Source organism: Oncorhynchus tshawytscha, linkage group LG06, assembly GCF_018296145.1.
Source record: "Oncorhynchus tshawytscha isolate Ot180627B linkage group LG06, Otsh_v2.0, whole genome shotgun sequence".
NCBI lineage: Eukaryota > Metazoa > Chordata > Actinopteri > Salmoniformes > Salmonidae > Oncorhynchus > Oncorhynchus tshawytscha.
This window is the reverse complement of record NC_056434.1, coordinates 11,569,006-11,596,194: the sequence shown is the minus strand read 5'-3', so window position 1 is coordinate 11,596,194 and position 27,189 is coordinate 11,569,006. Positions and strand designations below refer to the sequence as shown.

The 27,189-nt window shown below is 45.9% G+C and overlaps 1 protein-coding gene across 1 annotated transcript in view; it reads right to left on the bottom strand.

The window, feature by feature from the left end:
- Positions 1–27,189, bottom strand: part of LOC112253254 (prolyl 3-hydroxylase 2) — a 102,316-nt gene that overhangs the window by 22,724 nt on the left and 52,403 nt on the right. The window contains exons 2-4 of the mRNA XM_042322965.1: positions 14,059–14,211; positions 11,919–12,108; positions 4,796–4,927 (exon numbers count right to left, since the gene is read on the bottom strand). Coding sequence (XP_042178899.1) covers positions 4,796–4,927; positions 11,919–12,108; positions 14,059–14,211 — 475 coding nt within the window. The remainder of the gene's footprint in view (positions 1–4,795; positions 4,928–11,918; positions 12,109–14,058; positions 14,212–27,189) is intronic.

Genomic DNA, 27,189 nt, shown 5'->3' with positions numbered 1-27,189 from the left:
CATCCGTAGCACGCGCTCTAGCAGGTGTATTTCACTGATCATCCCTAAAGCCAACACCTCATTTGGCCGCCTTTCCTTCCAGTTCTCTGCTGCCTGTGACTGGAACGAATTGCAAAAATCGCTGAAGTTGGAGACTTTTATCTCCCTCACCAACTTCAAACATCAGCTATCTGAGCAGCTAACCGATCGCTGCAGCTGTACATAGTCTATTGGTAAATAGCCCACCCATTTTCACCTACCTCATCCCCATACTGTTTTTATTTATTTACTTTTCTGCTCTTTTGCACACCAATATCTCTACCTGTACATGACCATCTGATCATTTATCACTCCAGTGTTAATCTGCAAAATTGTAATTATTCGCCTACCTCCTCATGCCTTTTGCACACATTGTATATAGACTCCCCCCTTTGTTTTCTACTGTGTTATTGACTTGTTAATTGTTTATTCCATGTGTAACTCTGTGTTGTCTGTTCACACTGCTATGCTTTATCTTGGCCAGGTCGCAGTTGCAAATGAGAACTTGTTCTCAACTAGCCTACCTGGTTAAATAAAGGTGAAATAAAAAAATAAAAAAATATTGATATTACTGTGTTCTGTTGCTTTGGCGACACTGGCTGGTTCCTACTGTGTAAAGCTGAACATTGAAAATGGAATTGAATACTGAAATTGAAAGAAGTGGGTAAGGAGTGAGAGAAAAAGAGAGTGAGATGAACAAAGAGTGAGAGAGAAAAATGATCAACAGAATTAGGTGTGAGGACCGGTCACCACACCTCAGACTCCCTCCCTGAACTACCCTGTAAGGCTGTATGTCCCCAATGGCATTCTGTTTCCTATAGAGTGCACTAATGTATATTGATAGTTTTGCTACTTTACACATATTCTGCACTGTTGAGGAAGAGTTGTCCCACTCATACAGGTCAGCACAGACAAAGCCACATGTAACAAAGCCCCCTAGGCCATGGATGAGATGTGTGTCTGGAGCTTCTGGAAGTCTAGCAGCTGAACATTCCAGAACCATGAGCACACTGGAGCAAGACGCTAGAGCAGTGACAGGCAGTCAGAGGCTGGGTGAGATAGTGGAAACACAGACACGCACTCCCACACACCCACACTGCTGCTCCAGGCTAGGAGAGAACTGGGACTGGGGAGGATGGCTGGTGGGACTGACTAGGTGTGAGGAGGATGTGCAGTATATCTGCTGTATCTAAAGATCTAAAAGCGAGTAGTGACTTGCTAGTAACACACACTGTACACAACCCCCCCCCCCACAGACACACACCGACACACGTGTGCTTTACTAGCTTGTAAAGCAGCTTGGCTCTGAAACCACTTCTTGGAGGGGCAAAGGCAGCGAGTGTTTCTGTGGTCAGCACGTCTCTTCAGGTTCCCCTGGTTCCCAGGTCTTAAACAGCGAGGGGCTTTCAGGCCATAAAAACGACAATGTCACCGCACGGATTACTGAGGAAACAGCTTCCCGCAGAGCAATGGGAGGCTGCTGAGTGAGGAGACTTGTCTTTTTAACAAGCAATTAGACTTGATGGATGACTGCACATTCTCTCTCTATTTCTCACAATTTCCAATTTAACAATGTAAAAATGTTTATTGACATGAAACATTGCAACAATAGACAATAAAAAACTTTTGGAACATTTAAGACAATTTTTCTTGCTCTTTTTTCTCAATCTGTCTCTCTCTCTTTACCTCTCTCCCCCATGTAAAAGGTAGACATATACTTTTACATGGGGGCCTTGTAAAAGAGACCAAGAGACCCCATACGATCTCAAAGGGTGACAAGGCCTTTGCATTTAAACCGGACTGAAAATCTCTCCTTTGCCTCGAAAGTCCAGCCTGCTATAGACTCAGCGTTGACACTCCTCACTGTCAATAGCATAGAGATCCTATTAAATAACTCATTATATGGTTAACGGCATCTCCCACAGTCTCCAAGTAACATCAACTGTAGAGCCTTGCAGAGCTTCACACAGTATTCACACAGATGTGTCCCAAATGGTACCCTGTTCTTTATATAGAGAATAGTGCACTATATACGGAAGACGACACAGTAAGTGCCGCTGTTGGGAATGATTCATTGAGCTCTGTTTTTCCTAGAATCCCACGATCCACTTGGTTTATTAGACATGTGGTGCAGGGGCATTAGACATGATCTGATGAGCTCATAAATATTCATCACATCGTCTTTTCCCTCCTTCTCTCCGCTGCTGTACTGTCCTGCCAACCCGTCTCTCTCTCTACCTCTAACGTCTGATCCCCAATCAGCCCAGACTACACAGACTGTCCCAAATGGCCCCCTATTCCCTATTTAGGCACCTTATTTCCCTATGGACTCTGGTCAAAAGTAGTGCACTATACAGTGAATAGGGTGCCATTTAGGATGAAGACAAAGGCTGGCAGCCTATTATAATACATGCCATTTAGCAGAGGTTTTTATACAGAGAGACTTACAGTCATGCGTGCATATATTTTTAGATACGAACACCAGATGTTGCTGAATGAGTTTGTGTGGTTCCCTACTGAGGTGTGGTCCTGGTCTGTTGGGTGTTGATTGTGTAGGCCTGTACTCACAAAACATCCCAGATTAGGAGTTCTGTCCATTCATTCCAATCTAAAAGGCAAAGCTGATCCTAGATCAGCACTCTAACTCTGAGAAGCTTTATGAATACAGTTCCTCGTCTTTCTCCACAGAGCATTTCCCAGCTCTCTGTGTGAGTCATCAGGTGAATACTTACCTCATTTAAGATGGGTGTGGGTTTGTTAGTCAATCAACAAAAGCCTGTACACACGGCAACCCTCCAGGATGAGGGCTGGCCACCCCTGTAGTCTGAAAACCACACCCTGTCTGCAAGCAAGGTCAAGCAGGGTAAAGTAGGGTGAAGTAAGGTAATACTCATGCTGGTAGTAGGTGAACTTCAGGTAATCATAATAACCTATATCCCAAATGCCACCCTATTCCCTATATAGTGCACAATTTTAGACCAGTTGTCCAAATGGCTCTGGTCAAAAGTAGTGCACTATATAGGGAATAGGGTGCCATTTCGGACGCAACCCATAGTCTAGAGTTGCAGTAGGGCAGAGTAAGGTTCAGTAAGGTAGAGGAAGGTTCAGTAAGGTGCAGTAGGGCAGAGTAAGGTTCAGTAAGGTGCAGTAGGGCAGAGTAAGGTTCAGCAAGGTAGAGGAAGGTTCAGTAAGGTGCAGTAGGGCAGAGTAAGGTTCAGTAAGGTAGAGGAAGGTTCAGTAAGGTAGAAATCAAATCAAATCAAATTTTATTTGTCACATACACATGGTTAGCAGATGTTAATGCGAGTGTAGCGAAATGCTTGTGCTTCTAGTTCCGACAATGCAGTAATAACCAACAAGTAATCTAACTAACAATTCCAAAACTACTGTCTTATACACAGTGTAAGGGGATAAAGAATATGAGGAAGGTTCAGTAAGGTTCAGCAAGGTGCAGTAGGGCAGAGTAAGGTTCAGTAAGCTGCAGTAGGGCAGAGTAAGGTTCAGTAAGCTGCAGTAGGGCAGAGTAAGGTTCAGTAAGGTGCAGTAGGGCAGAGTAAGTTTCTGTAAGGTGCAGTAGGTTAGAGTAAGGTTCAGTAAGGTTCAGTAAGATAGAGGAAGGTTCAGTAACGTGCAGTAGGGAAGAGTAAGGTGCAGTTGGGTGCTGTAGAGCAGAGTAAGATTCAGTAAGGTACAGTAGGGCAGAGTATGCTTCAGTAAGGTAGAGTACGGTTCAGTAGGGTGCTGTAGAGCAGAGTAAGATTCAGTAAGGTGCAGTAGGGCAGAGTAAGATTCAGTAAGGTGCAGTAAGGTTCAGTACGGTAATGTTACTCACTCAGGAAGTAGGTGAACTACAGATAGTCATAGTGTAGAGGCAGTGTAAGGTAATGTTACTCACTCAGGAACTAGGTGAACTGCAGATAGTCGTAGTGTAGAGGCAGTGTAAGGTAATGTTACTCACTCAGGAAGTAGGTGAACTGCAGATAGTCATAGTGTAGAGGCAGTGTAAGGTAATGTTACTCACTCAGGAAGTAGGTGAACTGCAGATAGTCATAGTGTAGAGGCAGTGTAAGGTAATGTTACTCACTCAGGAAGTAGGTGAACTGCAGATAGTCATAGTGTAGAGGTAGTGTAAGGTAATGTTACTCACTCAGGAAATAGGTGAACTGCAGGTAGTCATAGTGTAGAGGCAGTGTAAGGTAATGTTACTCACTCAGGAAGTAGGTGAACTGCAGATAGTCATAGTGTAGAGGTAGTGTAAGGTAATGTTACTCACGCTGGTAGTAGGTGAACTGCAGGTAGTCATAGTGTAGAGGTAGTGTAAGGTAATGTTACTCACTCAGGAAGTAGGTGAACTGCAGATAGTCATAGTGTAGAGGTAGTGTAAGGTAATGTTACTCACTCAGGAAGTAGGTGAACTGCAGGTAGTCATAGTGTAGAGGCAGTGTAAGGTAATGTTACTCACGCTGGTAGTAGGTGAACTGCAGGTAGTCATAGTGTAGAGGCAGTGTAAGGTAATGTTACTCACGCTGGTAGTAGGTGAACTGCAGGTAGTCATAGTGTAGAGGCAGTGTAAGGTAATGTTACTCATGCTGGTAGTAGGCAAACTGCAGGTAGTCGTAGTGCAGAGGCAGTGTACGGTAATGTTACTCACTCAGGAAGTAGGTGAACTGCAGGTAGTCGTAGTGTAGAGGCAGTGTAAGGTAATGTTACTCACTCAGGAAGTAGGTGAACTGCAGGTAGTCATAGTGTAGAGGCAGTGTAAGGTAATGTTACTCACGCTGGTAGTAGGCAAACTGCAGGTAGTCGTAGTGCAGAGGCAGGTAGTTCTCCATGGGAGACAGACGACCGGGCCGAGTGGACAGGTCTCTAACACACTCGTGTTCACAGTGCAGCACCTGGGTGAAGTGGTCTGAAACACACACAGGACGGTGGAGAGGATAATTAATTAAGGTCAATTAATTCATTACTCATGTAAAGCACAGAAAAAGCATGGAGTTGTATAATAATGATGATGAACCACTAACAATATTTGGCTAACCTAACGTTGGTATTTCATACGGTGTTTTTCATTCCACTGGTTATTATACATTCTTGATTGTTATCACCAGCCAACTCCATCAGCCAACTCCTACTTTGGTCACTTTTCCTTCCAGTTCTCTGCTGCCAAAGACTGGAACGAATTGCAAAGTCTTATATCTCCCTCACTAACTTTAAGCATCAGCTGTCAGAGCAGCTTTCCGATCATTGCACCTGTACACAGCCCATCTGTAAACAGCCCACCCAACTACTTCATCCCCATATTGTTATTTATTTTTTGCTCCTTTGCACCCCAGTATCTCTATTTGCACATTCATCTTCTGCACATCTATCACTCCAGTGTTTAATTGCAAAATTGTAATTATTTTGCCACTATGGCCAATTTATTGCCTTACCTACCTAATCTTACTACATTTGCACACACTGTATATAGACTGTGTGTAACTCTGTTGTTAGTGTCGCACTGCTTTGCTTTATCTTGGCCAGGTCGCAGTTGTAAATGAGAACTAACTGGTCACTGAGACGCTGAGGTGTATTACAGTTAGCCTGGTCACTGAGGTGTATTACAGTTAGCCTGGTCACTGAGACGCTGAGGTGTATTACAGTTAGCCAGGTCACTGAGGTGTATTACAGTTAGCCTGGTCACTGAGACGCTGAGGTGTATTACAGTTAGCCTGGTCACTGAGGTGTATTACAGTTAGCCTGGTCACTGAGGTGTATTACAGTTAGCCTGGTCACTGAGGTGTATTACAGTTAGCCTGGTCACTGAGGTGTATTACAGTTAGCCTGGTCACTGAGACGCTGAGATGTACTACAGTTAGCCTGGTCACTGAGGTGTACTACAGTTAGCCTGGTCACTGAGACGCTGAGGTGTATTACAGTTAGCCTGGTCACTGAGACGCTGAGGTGTATTACAGTTAGCCTGGTCATTGAGACGCTGAGGTGTATTACAGTTAGCCTGGTCACCGAGGTGTACTACAGTTAGCCTGGTCACGGAGACGCTGAGGTGTATTACAGTTAGCCTGGTCACCGAGGTATACTACAGTTAGCCTGGTCACTGAGACGCTGAGGTGTATTACAGTTAGCCTGGTCACTGAGGTGTACTACAGTCAGCCTGGTCACTGAGATGCTGAGGTGTACTACAGTTAGCCTGGTCACTGAGGTGTATTACAGTTAGCCTGGTCACTGAGATGCTGAGGTGTATTACAGTTAGCCTGGTCACTGAGACACTGAGATGACATCGAATTGATCTCACTGGAGGTGTGTGTGTGTCGGTCTGTGTGCATGTGCGTATGTATACTGAGTGCACAAAACATTAGGAACACCATACTAATGTTGAATTACAACGCTTTTTGCCCTCAGAACAGCCTAAATTCGTCAAGGTCATTGACTCTACAAGGTGTTGAAAGCGTTCCACAGGGATGCTGGCCCATGTTGACTCTACAAGGTGTTGAAAGCGTTCCACAGGGATGCTGGCCCATGTTGACTCCAATGCGTAGACCATTCTTGACCAGCTCAAGCCAGTGCACCTGACACCTACTACCATACAATATTCAAACCCACTTAAATCTTTTGTCTTGTCCATTCACCCTCTGAATGGCACACATACACAAATGTCTCAACTGTCTCAAGGCTTAAAAATCCTTCTTTAACCTGTCTCCTCCCCTTCATCTACACTGATTGAAGTGGATTTGACAAGTGACATCAATAAGGGATCATATCTTTCACCCGGATTCACCTGGTCAGTCTATGTCATGGAAAGAGCAGGTGTTCATCATGTTTTGTAAACTCAGTGTACGTATAAAATATCATCATCCGTTCTCTGTGACAAACAGAAAAGAAAGATGACAGAGGTGGGATTCAGGTTACCAATGACATGCTCCTGTGAGTCAAGCTCTGTGAAGTCAGAGGTCAGGGAAGTCCAGACAACCTGATACTCCTATAGCTCTGGAATTTGAGAGAGAAACACAACAATAACAACTCTCCCCTCGCTGATAGTCTGTGTATTGGTTCATTTGATGTCCAGCCCATGTTTGTATTTGTTGCCCTCACACATTGGAGAAAAAAGCATGATATCAATGAATCATATTTCAATTCTTTATGAGAGGCAGTCTTTTTGATTTCATGATGCTGTGGTGTAACGTTACTGTATTGTTCACTGATGTCAGGCTGGAGGGGCTGGAGGCAGGAGTTCAGTCAGTGGAGAGGACAGGAGCCAATTGGATAGTGGTGATAGTGGTGGTGATGGTGATAGTAGTGGTGGTAGTGGTGATAGTGGTGGTGGTAGTGAGGCTGATAGTGATAGTAGTGGCGATAGTGATAGTAGTGGTGATAGTAGTGGTGATAGTGAGGGTGATAGTAGTGGTGATAGTGAGGGTGGTAGTGGTGGTGATAGTGGTGATAGTGATAGTAGTCGTGGTAGTGGTGATAGTGATGGCGATAGTGATAGTAGTGGTGATAGTGATAGTAGTCGTGGTAGTGGTGATAGGGATGGTGATAGTGATGGTAGTGGTGGTAGTGGTGATAGTGATGGTGATAGTGATAGTAGTCGTGGTAGTGGTGATAGTGATGGTAGTGAGGGTTATAGTGATAGTAGTGGTGATAGTGATAGTAGTCGTGGTAGTGGTGATAGGGATGGTGATAGTGATGGTAGTGGTGGTAGTGGTGATAGTGATAGTAGTAGTGATAGTAGTGGTGATAGTGATAGTAGTCGTGGTAGCTGTGATAGTGATGGTAGTGGCGATAGTGATAGTAGTGGTGATAGTGATAGTAGTCGTGGTAGTGATGATAGTGATAGTAGTGGTGGTAGTAGTCGTGGTGGTGATAGTAGTAGTGATAGTGATAAGTGGTTGTGATTATGATGATAGTATTGTATTATGAAGCCAAGATCAATGATATAAAGAATGATGGATTTAAAAAAATGTAAGTACTGTAAATTAATTTATGAGCAGATTAACTCCTTTCATTGAATCAGATGGTTTATTCATCACAAAAACATTTGATGTTGGCAATTATTTTAATGATCACTTTATTGGCAAAGTGTTACGTCCGTCATCGGAATGAGACCAAAGCTCAGCGTGGAAAGTGTACATCTTTCTTTATTTTTTTAGATGAACACCAACAAAAGAATACACGAACGTAGCGTTCTACAGGCTACCTAGTAACTGTGCAAAAACAAGATCCCACAAACTCAGGTGGAAAACAGGCTGCCTAAGTATGATTCCCAATCAGAGATAACAATAGATTGGGAACCATACCCGGCCAACAAAGAAATAGAAAACTAGAATGAACACCGAAATCACACCCTGACCTAACCAAATAGAGAAATAAACAGGCTCTCTAAGGTCAGGGCATGACACAAAGTGGGTAAATTTATGCACAAATTGCCAACAACGAACAGTGAGCCATCGTACTCATGTATAGAAAAACAAATAATGAAAGAGAAGCATTATTAGTTTGAATTTTGTAAAGTTATTGTTGGAGAGGTGGAAAAATGATTGTGATCGATCAATAATGACAAACCTCCTGGCATTGACAACTTAGATGGAAAGCTACTAAGGATGGAAACTGACTCTATAGCCACTCCTATCTGTCATACCTTTAATCTGAGCCTAGTGTCCTCAGGCCTGGAGGGAAGAAAAAGTAATTCCGCTACCCAAGAGTGGTAAAGTGGCCTTTACTGGGTCTAACAGCAGACCTATCAGCTTGCTGCCTATCCGCTTAGAAAACTGTTGGAAAAAAATTGTGTTTGACCAAATATAATGCTATTTCTCTGTAAACAAATTTGCAACAGACATTCAGCATGCTTATAGAGAAGGGCACTCAACACTGACACAAATGACTAATGATTGGTTGAAAGAAATTAATAATAAGAAGATTGTGGGAGCTGTACTGTTAGATTTCAGTACAGCTTTTGATATTATTGACCATAACTGGTAACTGAGAAAACCTGTGTTATGGCTTTTCAACCTCTGCCATATCATGGATTCAGAGCTATCTATCAAATAGAACTAAGGGTTTTCTTTAATGGAAGCTTCTCAAATGTCAAACATGTAAAGTGTGGTGTACCATAGGGCAGCTCTCTAGGCCCTCTTCTCTTATTATTTACCAATGATGTGCCACTGGCATTAAACAAAGCCTGTGTGTCCATGAGCAACCACAGCTAATGCAGTCATTTTTGGAATGGGTAGCCAGTAATAAACGGGTCCTGAACATCTCTAAAACTAAGAGCGTTGTATTTGGTACAAATCATTCACCAAGTTCTAGACCTCAGCTGAATCTTGGTGTTATCTTAGTTTGTAAATTGTCATGGTCAAAACATATAGATTCAATAGTTGTAAAGATGGGGAGAGGTCTGGCCGTAACAAAGAGATGCTCTGAGTTTTTGACACCACAGAAAGCAAGTCCTGCAGGCTCTAGTTTTATCTTATCTTGATTATTGTCCAGTCATATGGTCTGGTCCTGCCAAGAAAGACTTAGTTAAGCTGCAGCTGGCCCAGAACAGAGGGGCATGTCTTGCTCTTTATTGTAATTATAAGGCTAATATTAATACTATGTATGCCAGTCTCTCTTGGCTAAGAGTTGAGGAAAGACTGACAAGATGTTTCAGCTAAATGAAGAGTTTGGCATTCGATTAGCCATGTGCGACATGCATGCACAGTTACAAGTATGCTAGAGTTCGCAGCAGGAGGACGAACAATATCCACCGTCCTAGTACGCATGGAGCCTTAACTGGAATGTGAATGTGTTTGTTGTGGCCCCAGACAACCACACCTGACTCTACTTGTCAACTAATCATCAAGCCCTTGACAAACTGAATAAGGTGTTTTTGTGCTGTTGGGGTTACTGGAGGACCGTAGTTGGGATACAATGGTCTAAGATAGTTAAGGAGCACGTCATATAGATCATATGAGGCTATGCATGTGCAGTCGTACACACACATACACGGCTAACACAGTATCCCACCACAAACCCACACCATTCACTAAGGAGGAATGCGTGAAGTACACATTACACTCTGTCTGTGTTGTTTAAAAACAATCAATGTTCCCTTGAAACACTCTCTGGACTAGCAATTCGTTTTTCCTGCACTCATCTTCACCCTTCTAGAGTTCCTTTCAACATGTTCAGTGGTCTGTTGGATCACTTAGCCAAAGAGTAACTCGTGGCTGTAACAATGTTTTAAAATGACAGTACCAGGATATTGCACAGGAAAGGCCAAGAACGACAATATGTTTGAGGAGTCATTGGTGTATCAAGTCTTGCATGTCATTTCCTTTGAGCGGCCAACAGAGATGAAGGGAGGTACATTCAAAATGAGCTCTGCCATAAAGCAGTCCAGGTGGAAAAATAATTTATCTGAAAAAAAAGGATCCTCGAGGAGGTAATTTACGCTAAGTAGATCTCCTTGAAAATGAATGGCACAACCACATGAGATATGGCGTGGGGATAACTGCTGTTAAATAGAGTTTACTGGTACTCCCTTCAAAATGAAATAGCAGTCCATTTATTTGAACATTCATGTTGTTTTGACCTCATAACATGACATTTTTTTAACAATTTCCAAAGCAAGGGAGTAATTCTTGTCAAATCAATCAAGATTCTGTTTGCAAGAATGTTTCAGCTAATTCTTCTTAATCTGAGCAAATGTTGACCCAACCATGGCAGCCATCGCAAACTTCACCTCATTCAAATATGTTGCAATCTATGACTAATCTTCAACACAAAAAGTGTGGCATCAAAAACAAATCAGGACATCATTTCTAGTGTTGGGAGAAAAGTCATGATAAGATTTTTAAAAAAAGAGTCTACGCCATATCAAAACACTTCACCAGGAGCAGTTTCTCATCCTACATTAAAGTGACACTTCCATAACATGATAAGTTGCTGTTTTAACTCAAGGCTGTGTTTCTCTGAGGGGGAGAGTTACATTTTGCACCAGGGGCTTTGTAAACAATGTTAACCACCCGCTGAAAGAAGAGAGCTGTTTTTAGTCCAGCTTCACCCCTTCTCTTAGCTGTAAAACAGAAAAATCAACTACTAAAGTAGACTGTTTCAAGTCATTTAAAATTTAAAAAATAACTGTAGAAATTCTAATGTATCTACATGTATAGCCTATTGACTTCAAAATGAAAGCTAGACAGTCAAGGGTATCAACAATGCCAAAAGTGATGAAGAGGACACATTTGGGCAAATTTTGACAGTGAGGCAATATAACCAATTTTAAGTGGGGTCCTCCAGACCTCGGTAAAGACCAAATGCGGCCTGCGAGGCAAAATGAGTTTGACACCTCTGACCTAAGGTGTTCTGGTCTGGCATTGTGGAGCCACACTCAGCACACAGAACAAGCAGGTCACCTCCATACACCACATACTACATATTCATGTATGTCTATTCATGTCAACAAACTGAGTCACCTAGCATCAGAGTACAACGAGTTGAATTCTTTCAGAGCCAACAAATGCAAACTATGTGTAAAAAATAAATGTAAAACAAAACATGAGACAATATGAATAACATAGCGTAACATATAAGACACAACATAGACGCTACATATAGGTTTTATAGACCCTACATAGATACTGCATAGGTGTTATAGACACTACATACAGGGGTTAGACACTACATAGGTTTTTAGACACTACACGTGTCATAGACACTACATAGCTGTTACACACTTCATCTAGGTGTTATAGACCCTACATATATACTACATAGGTGTTATAGACACTACATAGGCGTTATACACCCTACATAGGATGTGTTCTAGACCCTACATAGGTTTTCAAGACTCTACATAGACACCACAAAGGAGGTGTTATAGACACTAGAATGACGAAACATAGGACAAGATAGTGACTGACCTGAGACCAGTTGGTAGAGGCTGTAGCGGTAGAGGATATGGTCCTGCTCCTCGAACCTCTGGGGCCCCTGGCAGAGGGCCCGACACTCCACGTCAGCCCTGTAGTACTCCTGGAGGGCCTCCTCGAACAGGGAGATGGCCTCCTCATAGTTTGCATTGTCATACAGCTTCACCCCCGCTGAGAAGGACCGCTGTGGGGAGAAAAGGGGAGAGTGGAATGGGGAGAGAGGGAGGGATGAAGGGTGGGAAAAGAGAGAGAGAGAGAGAGAGAGAGAGAGAGAGAGAGAGAGAGAGAGAGAGAGAGAGAAGGTTGAGAATAGGATAGAGGGGGAGAGAGGTAGGAAGAAGAGGATTTAGAGAGGATAAGTGAGGGGAGCATTGGGGAGAAAAAGAGGAGGAAGAATTTAGCTGAGCTTGGGACCATGATAACTATACACAGAGTTGCAGCCAAGACAGTTACTGTGAGCTACTCAATACATCTGTTACAGTTGCATCTGCCTGCTACATGACAAAAACATAAGAGTAAACCTGTGTAGTGTAGTCTGTATGTGGAGACAGACAGACACCACCGAGTGATACAATGAATAACAACAGTGTGTGTGAGCATTGACACAGCCCTCCACAGAATGACAAGTGTGAGAGCATTGACACAGCCCTCCACAGAATGAGAACAGTGTGTGAGCATTGGCACAGCCCTCCACAGAATGACAACAGTGTGTGTGAGCATTGACACAGCCCTCCACAGAATGAGAACAGTGTGTGAGCATTGACACAGCCCTCCACAGAATGACAACAGTGTGTGAGCATTGACACAGCCCTCCACAGAATGAGAACAGTGTGTGTGAGCATTGACACAGCCCTCCACAGAATGAGAACAGTGTGTGTGAGCATTGACACAGCCCTCCACAGAATGAGAACAGTGTGTGTGAGCATTGACACAGCCCTCCACAGAATGAGAAGTGTGTGAGCATTGACACAGCCCTCCACAGAATGACAACAGTGTGTGAGAGCATTGACACAGCCCTCCACAGAATGAGAACAGTGTGTGAGCATTGACACAGCCCTCCACAGAATGACAACAGTGTGTGTGAGCATTGACACAGCCCTCCACAGAATGAGAACAGTGTGTGTGAGCATTGACACAGCCCTCCACAGAATGACAAGTGTGTGTGAGCATTGACACAGCCCTCCACAGAATGACAAGTGTGTGTGAGCATTGACACAGCCCTCCACAGAATGACAAGTGTGTGTGAGCATTGACACAGCCCTCCACAATCAAGACCTTTTTTGGCTTCCGTGCTCTCCACAGGCAAAGGTCAATGGCCTAAACTTCTCCTCTCATTAAACTGTAGTGACCACTGTCATCCTAAAGACATGAAAATGTTTCCACAAAAGACAAAACAACCATTTAGACAAAGAATGCAGCCACAAAGTTTAATTTAGAACGGCAAAAGAGAGAAAGGAAGCAGGAAAACAATGTTAAAAACAGCCCCTGGTTCAGCTGACGCTAACTGGCACGGACTATGTATGAACTGTACTGTAGGCAGGATTCATACGGTATTCAATGCAATACGAAGACCTGACAACACCATCACGTTCAACTCCAAGACTGTATACCAAATTCTATTTGGCAGAAAGAGGCAAGAGGGTTTAAGAGAGAGCAACCCTGCCTGGTCCTGCCAAAGCAACGATAAGGCAAGCACTGGGTGCTCTGAGGAGCCTCTATCTATATCAGGGCCTGTTCCAATAGCATTCAAATGCATCCTTTCTCCCTTTAGGTAATTACTGACCCATAAGTGATTGGATAAGTAAAAGCATGGTTCCTTAGCACACTATTGCCAATCCAACCATATCAGATGAGTGAATCTGGGAAAACAGAATAGAAGGATGTCGTTTAAAGGTATTGGAACAAGGTCTGAATTTGTTAAATAATCAAAAAGGCACTCCACTTCCATGGATCAATGACAGTCTAAAGAACACTGACACTGAGGGGAGGTTTCCCGGACATAGATTAAGCCTGGTCTTTGATTCAAAATCATTCTCAAAAGAAAAACTCAATTTAAAATACTTCATGGTCTAGGTCTAGGCTTAATCTGAGTCTGGAAAACCGAAACAAAAAGGTCCCTGTTCCACACTCTCACCTGATGTGGCCGTGCCTCTCTGTCCACAAAGTGGTCCAGGTTGGTGCCCTCCAGAGCCTTGTACTGCTCCAGGTTCTGATCCATCTCTACGCTCTCCGGGTTTGCCTGGAAATAGGTGTGGGCCGCCGCCGCTGCCTTGTCCAACTGTTTCAACTATACAGGGAGGATGGGGGAGGAGAGAGAGAGAGCAAGAGAGAGAAAGAGAGTGAGAGACATTAGCACAGAACACCAACTACATCAGTGTGGCCGAGGTAAGTACAGGACAATGGAGTATATTAATGACAGTGTACACCTCAGGAAGTGGAGACACACCCTGACCCTCCTTCTCATCACCGCCCCCTTCACATGAAACACAAAGGATGGCACTGATCTCACACAAAGACGATACATGTCTAATTCACCGAGACGAGCTTTCCCAGCCTCCTACACCGAGACGAGACAAGCTTTCCCAGCCTCCTACACCGAGACAAGCTTTCCCAGCCTCCTACACCGAGACGAGACGAGCTTTCCCAGCCTCCTACACCGAGACGAGACGAGCTTTCCCAGCCTCCTACACCGAGACGAGACGAGCTTTCCCAGCCTCCTACACCGAGACGAGACGAGCTTTCCCAGCCTCCTACACCGAGACGAGACGAGCTTTCCCAGCCTCCTACACCGAGTCGAGACGAGCTTTCCCAGCCTCCTACACCGAGTCGAAACGAGCTTTCCCAGCCTCCTACACCGAGTCGAAACGAGCTTTCCCAGCCTCCTACACCGAGTCGAAACCGAGCTTTCCCAGCCTCCTACACCGAAACGAGCTTTCCCAGCCTCCTACACCGAAACGAGCTTTCCCAGCCTCCTACACCGAAACGAGCTTTCCCAGCCTCCTACACCGAAACGAGCTTTCCCAGCCTCCTACACCGAAACTAGCTTTCCCAGCCTCCTACACCGAAACTAGCTTTCCCAGCCTCCTACACCGAAACTAGCTTTCCCAGCCTCCTACACCGAGACGAGCTTTCCCAGTCTCCTACACCGAGACGAGCTTTCCCAGCCTCCTACACCGAAACTAGCTTTCCCAGCCTCCTACACCGAAACTAGCTTTCCCAGCCTCCTACACCGAGACGAGCTTTCCCAGCCTCCTACACCGAGACGAGCTTTCCCAGCCTCCTACACCGAGACGAGACGAGCTTTCCCAGCCTCCTACACCGAGACGAGACGAGCTTTCCCAGCCTCCTACACCGAGACGAGACGAGCTTTCCCAGCCTCCTACACCGAGACGAGACGAGCTTTCCCAGCCTCCTACACCGAGACGAGACGAGCTTTCCCAGCCTCCTACACCGAGTCGAGACGAGCTTTCCCAGCCTCCTACACCGAGTCGAAACGAGCTTTCCCAGCCTCCTACACCGAAACGAGCTTTCCCAGCCTCCTACACCGAAACGAGCTTTCCCAGCCTCCTACACCGAAACGAGCTTTCCCAGCCTCCTACACCGAAACGAGCTTTCCCAGCCTCCTACACCGAAACGAGCTTTCCCAGCCTCCTACACCGAAACGAGCTTTCCCAGCCTCCTACACCGAAACGAGCTTTCCCAGCCTCCTACACCGAAACTAGCTTTCCCAGCCTCCTACACCGAAACTAGCTTTCCCAGCCTCCTACACCGAAACTAGCTTTCCCAGCCTCCTACACCGAAACTAGCTTTCCCAGCCTCCTACACCGAAACTAGCTTTCCCAGCCTCCTACACCGAAACTAGCTTTCCCAGCCTCCTACACCGAGACGAGCTTTCCCAGCCTCCTACACCGAGACGAGCTTTCCCAGTCTCCTACACCGAGACGAGACAAGCTTTCCCAGTCTCCTACACCGAGACGAGACAAGCTTTCCCAGTCTCCTACACCGAGACGAGACAAGCTTTCCCAGTCTCCTACACCGAGACGAGACAAGCTTTCCCAGTCTCCTACACCGAGACGAGACAAGCTTTCCCAGTCTCCTACACCGAGACGAGACAAGCTTTCCCAGTCTCCTACACCGAGACGAGACAAGCTTTCCCAGTCTCCTACACCGAGACGAGACAAGCTTTCCCAGTCTCCTACACCGAGACGAGACAAGCTTTCCCAGTCTCCTACACCGAGACGAGACAAGCTTTCCCAGTCTCCTACACCGAGACAAGCTTTCCCAGTCTCCTACACCGAGACGAGACAAGCTTTCCCAGTCTCCTACACCGAGACGAGACAAGCTTTCCCAGTCTCCTACACCGAGACGAGACAAGCTTTCCCAGTCTCCTACACCGAGACGAGACAAGCTTTCCCAGTCTCCTACACCGAGACGAGACAAGCTTTCCCAGTCTCCTACACCGAGACGAGACAAGCTTTCCCAGTCTCCTACACCAAGACGAGACAAGCTTTCCCAGTCTCCTACACCGAGACGAGACAAGCTTTCCCAGTCTCCTACACCGAGACGAGCTTTCCCAGTCTCCTACACCGAGAATGACAAGCTTTCCCAGTCTCCTACACAGAGACAAGACAAGCTTTCCCAGTCTCCTACACCGAGACAAGACAAGCTTTCCCAGTCTCCTACACCAAGACGAGCTTTCCCAGCCTCCTACACCAAGACAAGACAAGCTTTCCCAGTCTCCTACACCGAGACAAGACAAGCTTTCCCAGTCTCCTACACCAAGACAAGACAAGCTTTCCCAGTCTCCTACACCGAGACAAGACAAGCTTTCCCAGCCTCCTACACCAAGACGAGCTTTCCCAGCCTCCTACACCAAGACGAGCTTTCCCAGCCTCCTACACCAAGACGAGCTTTCCCAGCCTCCTACACCAAGACGAGCTTTCCCAGTCTCCTACACCAAGACGAGCTTTCCCAGTCTCCTACACCGAGACAAGACAAGCTTTCCCAGTCTCCTACACCGAGACAAGACAAGCTTTCCCAGTCTCCTACACCGAGACGAGACAAGCTTTCCCAGTCTCCTACACCGAGACAAGACAAGCTTTCCCAGTCTCCTACACCGAGACAAGACAAGCTTTCCCAGTCTCCTACACCGAGACAAGACAAGCTTTCCCAGTCTCCTACACAGAGACAAGCTTTCCCAGCCTCCTACACCAAGACAAGCCCTAAGGGTATTGATTACTTCTACAGAAGTGGCCACTCCAATTGCCTGTAATCACCCCAAGGCAATGGCCTCAGTCTTTGACTATATTGATGCTGACAGTGCAGACACTGCAGCAGCTTTCGAATCAAATCAAACTTATGTCACATGCGCCGAATACAACAAGTATAGACTTTACCGTGACATGCTTTACTTACAAGCCCTTAACTAACAGTGCAGTTCAAGAAGAGTTAAGAAAATATTTACCAAATAAACTAAAGTAAAAAGTTACTATGCATAGACAAACAGCGAGTAGCAGCAGTGTGCAAAACAAATGGAGGGGGGGCCATTTTATTAATTGTTCAGCAGTCTTATGGCTTGAGGGTAGAAGCTGTTAAGGAGCCTTTTGGTCCTAGACTTGGCGCTCCGATACCACTTGCTGTGCGGTAGCAGAGAGAACATGAAGTAAATGTGGTGTATATCGTGCCATTCAAAGAACGGGTTCAGGTTCATGACCTGACACCTTTTCTGTACAAAAGATGGTGTTCATTAAGATGTAGGATTGGCATGGAATCTACGTACCCTAAGAAAGTGGCATATCATTAGCTACAGTTCAAAGAGGACCGTAAAACCAGTGCTGACTTGAGCATAAAAATACAAAATACTTATTTACAAAAGGCCTCCTGCAGACTATCATTCATGAAGTTATCTAGTTTGCAGTATGAATGCTTCTGGTTGAGCAAGAGATCATCAGGAGAGAAGAATAGTGATTTTAAAGGACACACTGTTCTTATCCACATCATGTCGGTATGGAAATCCGCCATTCATTCAGTCAACATCACCCTCATCTGAAACATGTGGGAATCAAAAATGTTGGCATATTGGCGTGAAATAATGATCCCAATCCCAAGCATTATCTTCCATTACAGACAAATGCAACTAGAATAACAACAGAAGGATGAAATGGGGCCTTCCAAGCATCTTTGACTTCCATCAGGGTCCTCCTGAACTAACCACCATCAGGGTCCTCCTGAACTAACCACCATCAGGGTCCTCCTGAACTAACCACCATCAGGGTCCTCCTGAACTAACCACCATCAGGGTCCTCCTGAACTAACCACCATCAGGGTCCTCCTGAACTAACCACCATCAGGGTCCTCCTGAACTAACCACCATCAGGGTCCTCCTGAACTAACCACCATCAGGGTCCTCCTGAACTAACCACCTATCAGGGTCCTCCTGAACTAACCACCTATCAGGGTCCTCCTGAACTAACCACCTATCAGGGTCCTCCTGAACTAACCACCTATCAGGGTCCTCCTGAACTAACCACCTATCAGGGTCCTCCTGAACTAACCACCTATCAGGGTCCTCCTGAACTAACCACCTATCAGGGTCCTCCTGAACTAACCACCTATCAGGTCCTCCTGAACTAACCACCTATCAGGGTCCTCCTGAACTAACCACCTATCAGGGTCCTCCTGAACTAACCACCTATCAGAGTCCTCCTGAACTAACCACCTATCAGAGTCCTCCTGAACTAACCACCTATCAGAGTCCTCCTGAACTAACCACCTATCAGAGTCCTCCTGAACTAACCACCTATCAGAGTCCTCCTGAACTAACCACCTATCAGAGTCCTCCTGAACTAACCACCTATCAGAGTCCTCCTGAACTAACCACCTATCAGAGTCCTCCTGAACTAACCACCTATCAGAGTCCTCCTGAACTAACCACCTATCAGAGTCCTCCTGAACTAACCACCTATCAGAGTCCTCCTGAACTAACCACCTATCAGAGTCCTCCTGAACTAACCACCTATCAGAGTCCTCCTGAACTAACCACCTATCAGAGTCCTCCTGAACTAACCACCTATCAGAGTCCTCCTGAACTAACCACCTATCAGAGTCCTCCTGAACTAACCACCTATCAGAGTCCTCCTGAACTAACCACCATCAGGTTCCTCCTGAACTAACCACCATCAGGTTCCTCCTGAACTAACCACTATCAGGTTCCTCCTGAACTAACCACTATCAGGTTCCTCCTGAACTAACCACTATCAGGTTCCTCCTGAACTAACCACTATCAGGTTCCTCCTGAACTAACCACTATCAGAGTCCTCCTGAACTAACCACTATCAGAGTCCTCCTGAACTAACCACTATCAGAGTCCTCCTGAACTAACCACTATCAGAGTCCTCCTGAACTAACCACTATCAGAGTCCTCTGAACTAACCACTATCAGAGTCCTCCTGAACTAACCACTATCAGAGTCCTCCTGAACTAACCACCTATCAGAGTCCTCCTGAACTAACCACCTAGAGTCCTCCTGAACTAACCACCTATCAGAGTCCTCCTGAACTAACCACCTATCAGAGTCCTCCTGAACTAACCACCTATCAGAGTCCTCCTGAACTAACCACCTATCAGAGTCCCCCTGAACTAACCACCATCAGAGTCCCCTGAACTAACCACCTATCAGAGTCCTCCTGAACTAACCACCTATCAGAGTCCTCCTCCTCCTGAACTAACCACCTCCTGAACTAACCACAGAGTCCTCCTGAACTAACCACTATCAGAGTCCTCCTGAACTAACCACCTATCAGAGTCCTCCTGAACTAACCACCTATCAGAGTCCTCCTGAACTAACCACCTATCAGAGTCCTCCTGAACTAACCACTATCAGAGTCCTCCTGAACTAACCACTATCAGGGTCCTCCTGAACTAACCACTATCAGGGCCCTCCTGAACTAACCACTATCAGGGCCCTCCTGAACTAACCACTATCAGGGCCCTCCTGAACTAACCACTATCAGGGTCCTCCTGAACTAACCACCTATCAGAGTCCTCCTGAACTAACCACCTATCAGAGTCCTCCTGAACTAACCACCTATCAGAGTCCTCCTGAACTAACCACCTATCAGAGTCCTCCTGAACTAACCACCTATCAGAGTCCTCCTGAACTAACCACCTATCAGAGTCCTCCTGAACTAACCACCTATCAGAGTCCTCCTGAACTAACCACCTATCAGAGTCCTCCTGAACTAACCACTAACCACCTATCAGAGTCCTCCTGAACTAACCACTATCAGAGTCCTCCTGAACTAACCACTATCAGAGTCCTCCTGAACTAACCACTATCAGAGTTCTCCTGAACTAACCACTATCAGAGTCCTCCTGAACTAACCACTATCAGGGTCCTCCTGAACTAACCACCTATCAGAGTCCTCCTGAACTAACCACCTATCAGAGTCCTCCTGAACTAACCACCTATCAGAGTCCTCCTGAACTAACCACCTATCAGAGTCCTCCTGAACTAACCACCTATCAGAGTCCTCCTGAACTAACCACCTATCAGAGTCCTCCTGAACTAACCACCTATCAGAGTCCTCCTGAACTAACCACCTATCAGAGTCCTCCTGAACTAACCACCTATCAGAGTCCTCCTGAACTAACCACTATCAGAGTCCTCCTGAACTAACCACTATCAGAGTCCTCCTGAACTAACCACTATCAGAGTCCTCCTGAACTAACCACTATCAGAGTTCTCCTGAACTAACCACTATCAGAGTCCTCCTGAACTAACCACCTATCAGAGTCCTCCTGAACTAACCACCTATCAGAGTCCTCCTGAACTAACCACCTATCAGAGTCCTCCTGAACTAACCACCTATCAGAGTCCTCCTGAACTAACCACTATCAGAGTCCTCCTGAACTAACCACTATCAGAGTCCTCCTGAACTAACCACCTATCAGAGTCCTCCTGAACTAACCACCTATCAGAGTCCTCCTGAACTAACCACCGATCGGAGTCCTCCTGAACTAACCACCTATCAGAGTCCTCCTGAACTAAATACCTATCGGAGTCCTCCTGAACTAACCACCTATCAGAGTCCTCCTGAACTAACCACCTATCAGAGTCCTCCTGAACTAACCACCTATCAGAGTCCTCCTGAACTAACCACCTATCAGAGTCCTCCTGAACTAACCACCTATCAGAGTCCCCCTGAACTAACCACCATCAGAGTCCCCTGAACTAACCACCATCAGAGTCCTCCTGAACTAACCACCAGAGTCCTCCTGAACTAACACCTATCAGAGTCCTCCTGAACTAACCACCTATCAGAGTCCTCCTGAACTAACCACCTATCAGAGTCCTCCTGAACTAACCACCTATCAGAGTCCTCCTGAACTAACCACCTATCAGAGTCCTCCTGAATTAACCACCTATCAGAGTCCTCCTGAACTAACCACCTATCAGAGTCCTCCTGAACTAACCACCTATCAGAGTCCTCCTGAACTAACCACCTATCAGAGTCCTCCTGAACTAACCACCTATCAGAGTCCCCCTGAACTAACCACCATCAGAGTCCCCCTGAACTAACCACCATCAGTCCCCCTGAACTAACCACCTATCAGAGTCCTCCTGAACTAACCACCTATCAGAGTCCTCCTGAACTAACCACCTATCAGAGTCCTCCTGAACTAACCACCTATCAGAGTCCTCCTGAACTAACCACCTATCAGAGTCCTCCTGAATTAACCACCTATCAGAGTCCTCCTGAACTAACCACCTATCAGAGTCCTCCTGAACTAACCACCTATCAGAGTCCTCCTGAACTAACCACCTATCAGAGTCCTCCTGAACTAACCACCTATCAGAGTCCTCCTGAACTAACCACCTATCAGAGGCCTGATAGGGTGTTTTTAGTAATAGTGACATGGATACTGTACAGGCCTTGGGGCAGACAATCTAAATGAGCAGTCACACGTTAAACGAAGGACAGCTTATAAAGGCTTTATAGAGCATACATAAAGGCTTCATAATAATGACATATAGAGTATGATATATGCTTAGAGATCATTTGTGAAGCATTCATGTAGTGCTTATGAAGCCTTTATGTATGCTATATAAAGCCTTTATATAGTTGTAATTCGTTGTAAGTGGGAACAAATGAGCTCAGTAAAAGCCAGCAGCTGCCGACACAATCTCCGCTCCGAAGTGCTCTGAACTCTCACATAGGGTCCATGTTAACTAGCCGTAGAACAGCCCAATGGTGCTTTCAGTGACCTGTGTGACATTTGTTGACTACCAGCAGGTCTGTTTCGACACTGATATTTCCCCATACATGTAGTGTTATTCTAAAAGTTCTCGAAGGCAGTAGCTCTTATATTGTTTTGGCCAAAAACCTAATGATTTTAGAACATTCTTGACAACATGCTATTTCCATTTGAAATAGCCAAGACACACCAGTGAGTACCATAGCACCATTTGGGAAACTGTGCAAAGGCTCCATAGCTGGTGAATATAACCAGACGAACAGCATCATTCACTAACAGCACTGAGCCCTCAGCAGACAGACATGATTCATCCTGTGCTGTGAAACTTGAGGACTTAATTCTCCTGTCTTCACCAGCACCGCTGCAGTTATGAAGCACAGGTGGGCTATTGTACAAGTCTTTGTGAGAACTTCCAGATGTGTGGAACGTAAAGGCAACATTTTTTACCTTGGGACTACAGTTAAGAATAGTCTGAGACCAGGGACCAAAGACCCAGCTCCAAGCTTTTAACTCCACAACCAGCTCCAGACTCTCTCCTGACCAGAAAGGCTGTCTCCAGACTCTCTCCTGACCAGAAAGGCTGTCTCCAGACTCTCTCCTGACCAGAAAGGCTGTCTCCAGACTCTCTCCTGACCAGAAAGGCTGTCTCCAGACTCTCTCCTGACCAGAAAGGCTGTCTCCAGACTCTCTCCTGACCAGAAAGGCTGTCTCCAGACTCTCTCCTGACCAGAAAGGCTGTCTCCAGACTCTCTCCTGACCAGAAAGGCTGGCTCTAGACTTTCTCTTGACCAGAAAGGCTGACTCTAGGCTCTTTCCCAACCAGAAAGGTTGGCTCTAGGCTCTCTCCCGACCAGAAAGGCTGGCTCTAGGCTCTCTCCTGACCAGAAAGGCTGGCTCTAGGCTCTCTCCTGACCAGAAAGGCTGGCTCTAGGCTCTCTCCTGACCAGAAAGGCTGGCTCTAGGCTCTCTCCTGACCAGAAAGGCTGGCTCTAGGCTCTCTCCTGACCAGAAAGGCTGGCTCTAGACTCTCTCCTGACCAGAAAGGCTGGCTCTAGACTCTCTCCTGACCAGAAAGGCTGGCTCTAGGCTCTTTCCCAACCAGAAAGGCTGGCTCCAGGCTCTCTCCTGACCAGAAAGGCTGGCTCCAGACTCTCTGACCAGAAAGGCTGGCCGCTGAGCCCTTTTCTTGGGGCTGTGCCGATCAACAATCATCCTCTCCCCCCCCCCCTCCCCCTCTCCTTTTCCAAGCAGCCTCTTTTATCTCTGCCGGAGAGGAGCAGGGGAAAGAAAAACTGTGTGGACATGCTTGGTTACCTCTGAAAGGCAAAACAGTAAACTGCCGTCGACTGCATTCCTGCACAGTCCACCTCTCCCTCTTACTGCCCATGCCGAGGCTAACGGCCTGTCGGCAGGACAGCCGGGGGGACGGGGGAGGCATTTTTGTGTCCCATCCAAATGCTGACCTCTCCACTTTTCCGGTAATCACAGCTAATTCCACCATAGTTTTCTGCGTCCGAGAGTAAGAGCCAAGGATAGGGCTGTGGCGTCCAGGAGAGGAAATGGTGGAGATTCAGCCACCTGGGGAGTGACTAACCCAACCTACCACACTGCTCTGCTCCTCTCCCCAACCCCCCCAGAGAGGGTCAGCAGGAGGAATGGGGATAAAGTCCAGCACGCCACTGCAGTACAAACACAGCTGCGTCTTAGCACTGCCAGACCGATTGTCCCGAGACATGAGAGACTAGCGAGAGAAAGCGGAGGAGGAGACTGCCATCCAGCTTTGATCATGGGGAGCCACCAAACCATCACAAATCTCTGTTCACAATTCTATATCAACATCAAAACCCTTAGAGAAGGTCAAAGTGCCAAAAGTAAAGTTTTCACAACATTTGCTTAAATCTACATTGTGTGAAGTAGTTTCCTCTTGGAAAAACAGATGTTTAAAAAAAATGGCGCAATTAAAAAAAAAAAAACGGTGAAGTAAGCGTGAAGGTTCCCTATGAAACACTGTAACATGAGGACCTCAGGGGTATCCCACTGGCAACAGATAGGACTGGAGGAGCCGTGCTGAGTGACTCATTCTCTAGTGATGGTAGATTTACAGCGAAACTCCACAGTGCTGACCTCACACATCCAGTGAGGTCGCTGGTTTATGGAGAGGAAAGATCTGGGAGGCTGGAGGGGCTTGGAGGAGACTTCCAGGAGTACAGTATCAAACTGTCACATATTAAAGCATGATTCAACCACTCAGATTATTTCATTAGAAACATGTGCACATAAATCAAACCCCCTGAAATGAGTCAAAATATCCCCTGAGTATGACAGTGCAGATCAAATGTTTAAAGAACGATTACAGCACGATAGATTAAGAGTATCAAATGGTGTGTTTGGTAGCACAGATAGTGCTGGTATATCAAAAATCTTTCCATTATCAAGAAAGGAGACTCGTTTCAAAAAGTGAAGTTGGAGCCATATATTCTCTTTTTCTAGTGAGGACTCCAACAGTCACAATCTCTCTTACATGCATCTGTGGGATTTCTCCGGGGCTGTGTTGAGTTGCCGTAGTGACAGACTATTAGTAAATAGGGGAGGTTTGACCCCCTAACCAGGATGCGAGGTTGGGATGAGTGGGATGGATGAGAAAACGTACAGTTCCCACAGAATCACTATCATTCTGATACAGACGGTCTTCCAGTAGCAAGTTTTCCAAAATAGATCAACTGCTTTCAGTTGACCTCCCCAATCCTTGTTATCAACGGTTCTTTATAAGGCTTTCCCCACAACAACATGTTCGATTTTTCCTTTCATTTCAAAAGAGAAAAAAAATGTATACACACGAATATGTACATCACCTGTTTAACTTCAAAGCTTACAACCCTACCATTAACCACCAGCACTCCTTGTACAAAGGAGCACCTGTATTGGGGGAAATAACTAGTGCCCTCACTCTGCCCTCCCAGCTAAACACTAACCTGTGTTAGGGACCACACACACACACCGAATGTTGATCGGCCGTTCGTTTGGCGCTGCGTTTTAGGGACCACCTGCTGGTGGACGTCTGACTGCTGACATTTTCGCATTGCACTTGGTTTGCAAATCACAGCCCGCTCTCTGTTCAGAGATGCTAGTACTCTAGAAACCCTGCTACTCACTCTGAGTAAAAACCTCTTGATGTGGGATAGGTGAGAAACTCAAGTCAAATGTGCATGTCTCTCTCCCCAGGAGCCACTCACTTTAAATATGTAAATAGTGCTGTAGCCAGGCCGCTGTCACGGCAAGCACGTACTGTATCCCTCCCTCTCAAATGATCGGGAGACAAGCACGCACTGTATCCCTCCCTCTCAAATGATCGGGAGACAAGCACGCACTGTATCCCTCCCTCTCAAATGATCGGGAGACAAGCACGCACTGTATCCCTCCCTCTCAAATGATCGGGAGACAAGCACGCACTGTATCCCTCCCTCTCAAATGATCGGGAGACAAGCACGCACTGTATCCCTCCCTCTCAAATGATCGGGAGACAAGCACGCACTGTATCCCTCCCTCTCAAATGATCGGGAGACAAGCACGTACTGTATCCCTCCCTCTCTAATGATCGGGAGACAAGCATGGGCGTCAAGAGTCAGTAGCAGTCACCAACCAGGCAACCAGCATCTACTGCCTTCCCACAAACTGGGAAGAACTGGGGAAATCTGGCAGCCAATGGCCTGCACACAAAGGAAAAACCTCTTTACGTAAGCTGCTTTCTGGAAACATACAACGCACATACCTGCACCTTGATGGACATAGCTGACATGGAGATGAACTGCATTGAGAAAAAGTTAAATTCACAGATATGCCAGAGGTAGCTTGAATGTGTTGAAACCTGCTCCATTGTAGGTTGGGGGGGTAGATTTAGAGGAATTATGTCAAAACTCCACAGTACCACACTGTGTACGCTACAGTATATCTGAAGTCAGGACACAGAAATGGAAACAAGCAGATATAGTGCCTTGCGAAAGTATTCGGCCCCCTTGAACTTTGCGACCTTTTGCCACATTTCAGGCTTCAAACATAAAGATAAAAAACTGTATTTTTTGTGAAGAATCCACAACAAGTGGGACACAATCATGAAGTGGAACGACATTTATTGGATATTTCAAACTTTTTTAACAAATCAAAATCTGAAAAATTGGGCGTGCAAAATTATTCAGCCCCTTTACTTTCAGTGCAGCAAACTCTCTCCAGAAGTTCAGTGAGGATCTCTGAATGATCCAATGTTGACCTAAATGACTAATGATGATAAATACAATCCACCTGTGTGTAATCAAGTCTCCGTATAAATGCACCTGCACTGTGATAGTCTCAGAGGTCCGTTAAAAGCGCAGAGAGCATCATGAAGAACAAGGAACACACCAGGCAGGTCCGAGATACTGTTGTGAAGAAGTTTAAAGCCGGATTTGGATACAAAAATATTTCCCAAGCTTTAAACATCCCAAGGAGCACTGTGCAAGCGATAATATTGAAATGGAAGGAGTATCAGACCACTGCAAATCTACCAAGACCTGGGCGTCCCTCTAAACTTTCAGCTCATACAAGGAGAAGACTGATCAGAGATGCAGCCAAGAGGCCCACGATCACTCTGGATGAACTGCAGAGATCTACAGCTGAGGTGGGAGACTCTGTCCATAGGACAACAATCAGTCGTATATTGCACAAATCTGGCCTTTATGGAAGAGTGGCAAGAAGAAAGCCATTTCTTAAAGATATCCATAAAAATTGTTGTTTAAAGTTTGCCACAAGCCACCTGGGAGACACACCAAACATGTGGAAGAAGGTGCTCTGGTCAGATGAAACCAAAATGGAACTTTTTGGCAACAATGCAAAATGTTATGTTTGGCGTAAAAGCAACACAGCTCATCACCCTGAACACACCATCCCCACTGTCAAACATGGTGGTGGCAGCATCATGGTTTGGGCCTGCTTTTCTTCAGCAGGGACAGGGAAGATGGTTAAAATTGATGGGAAG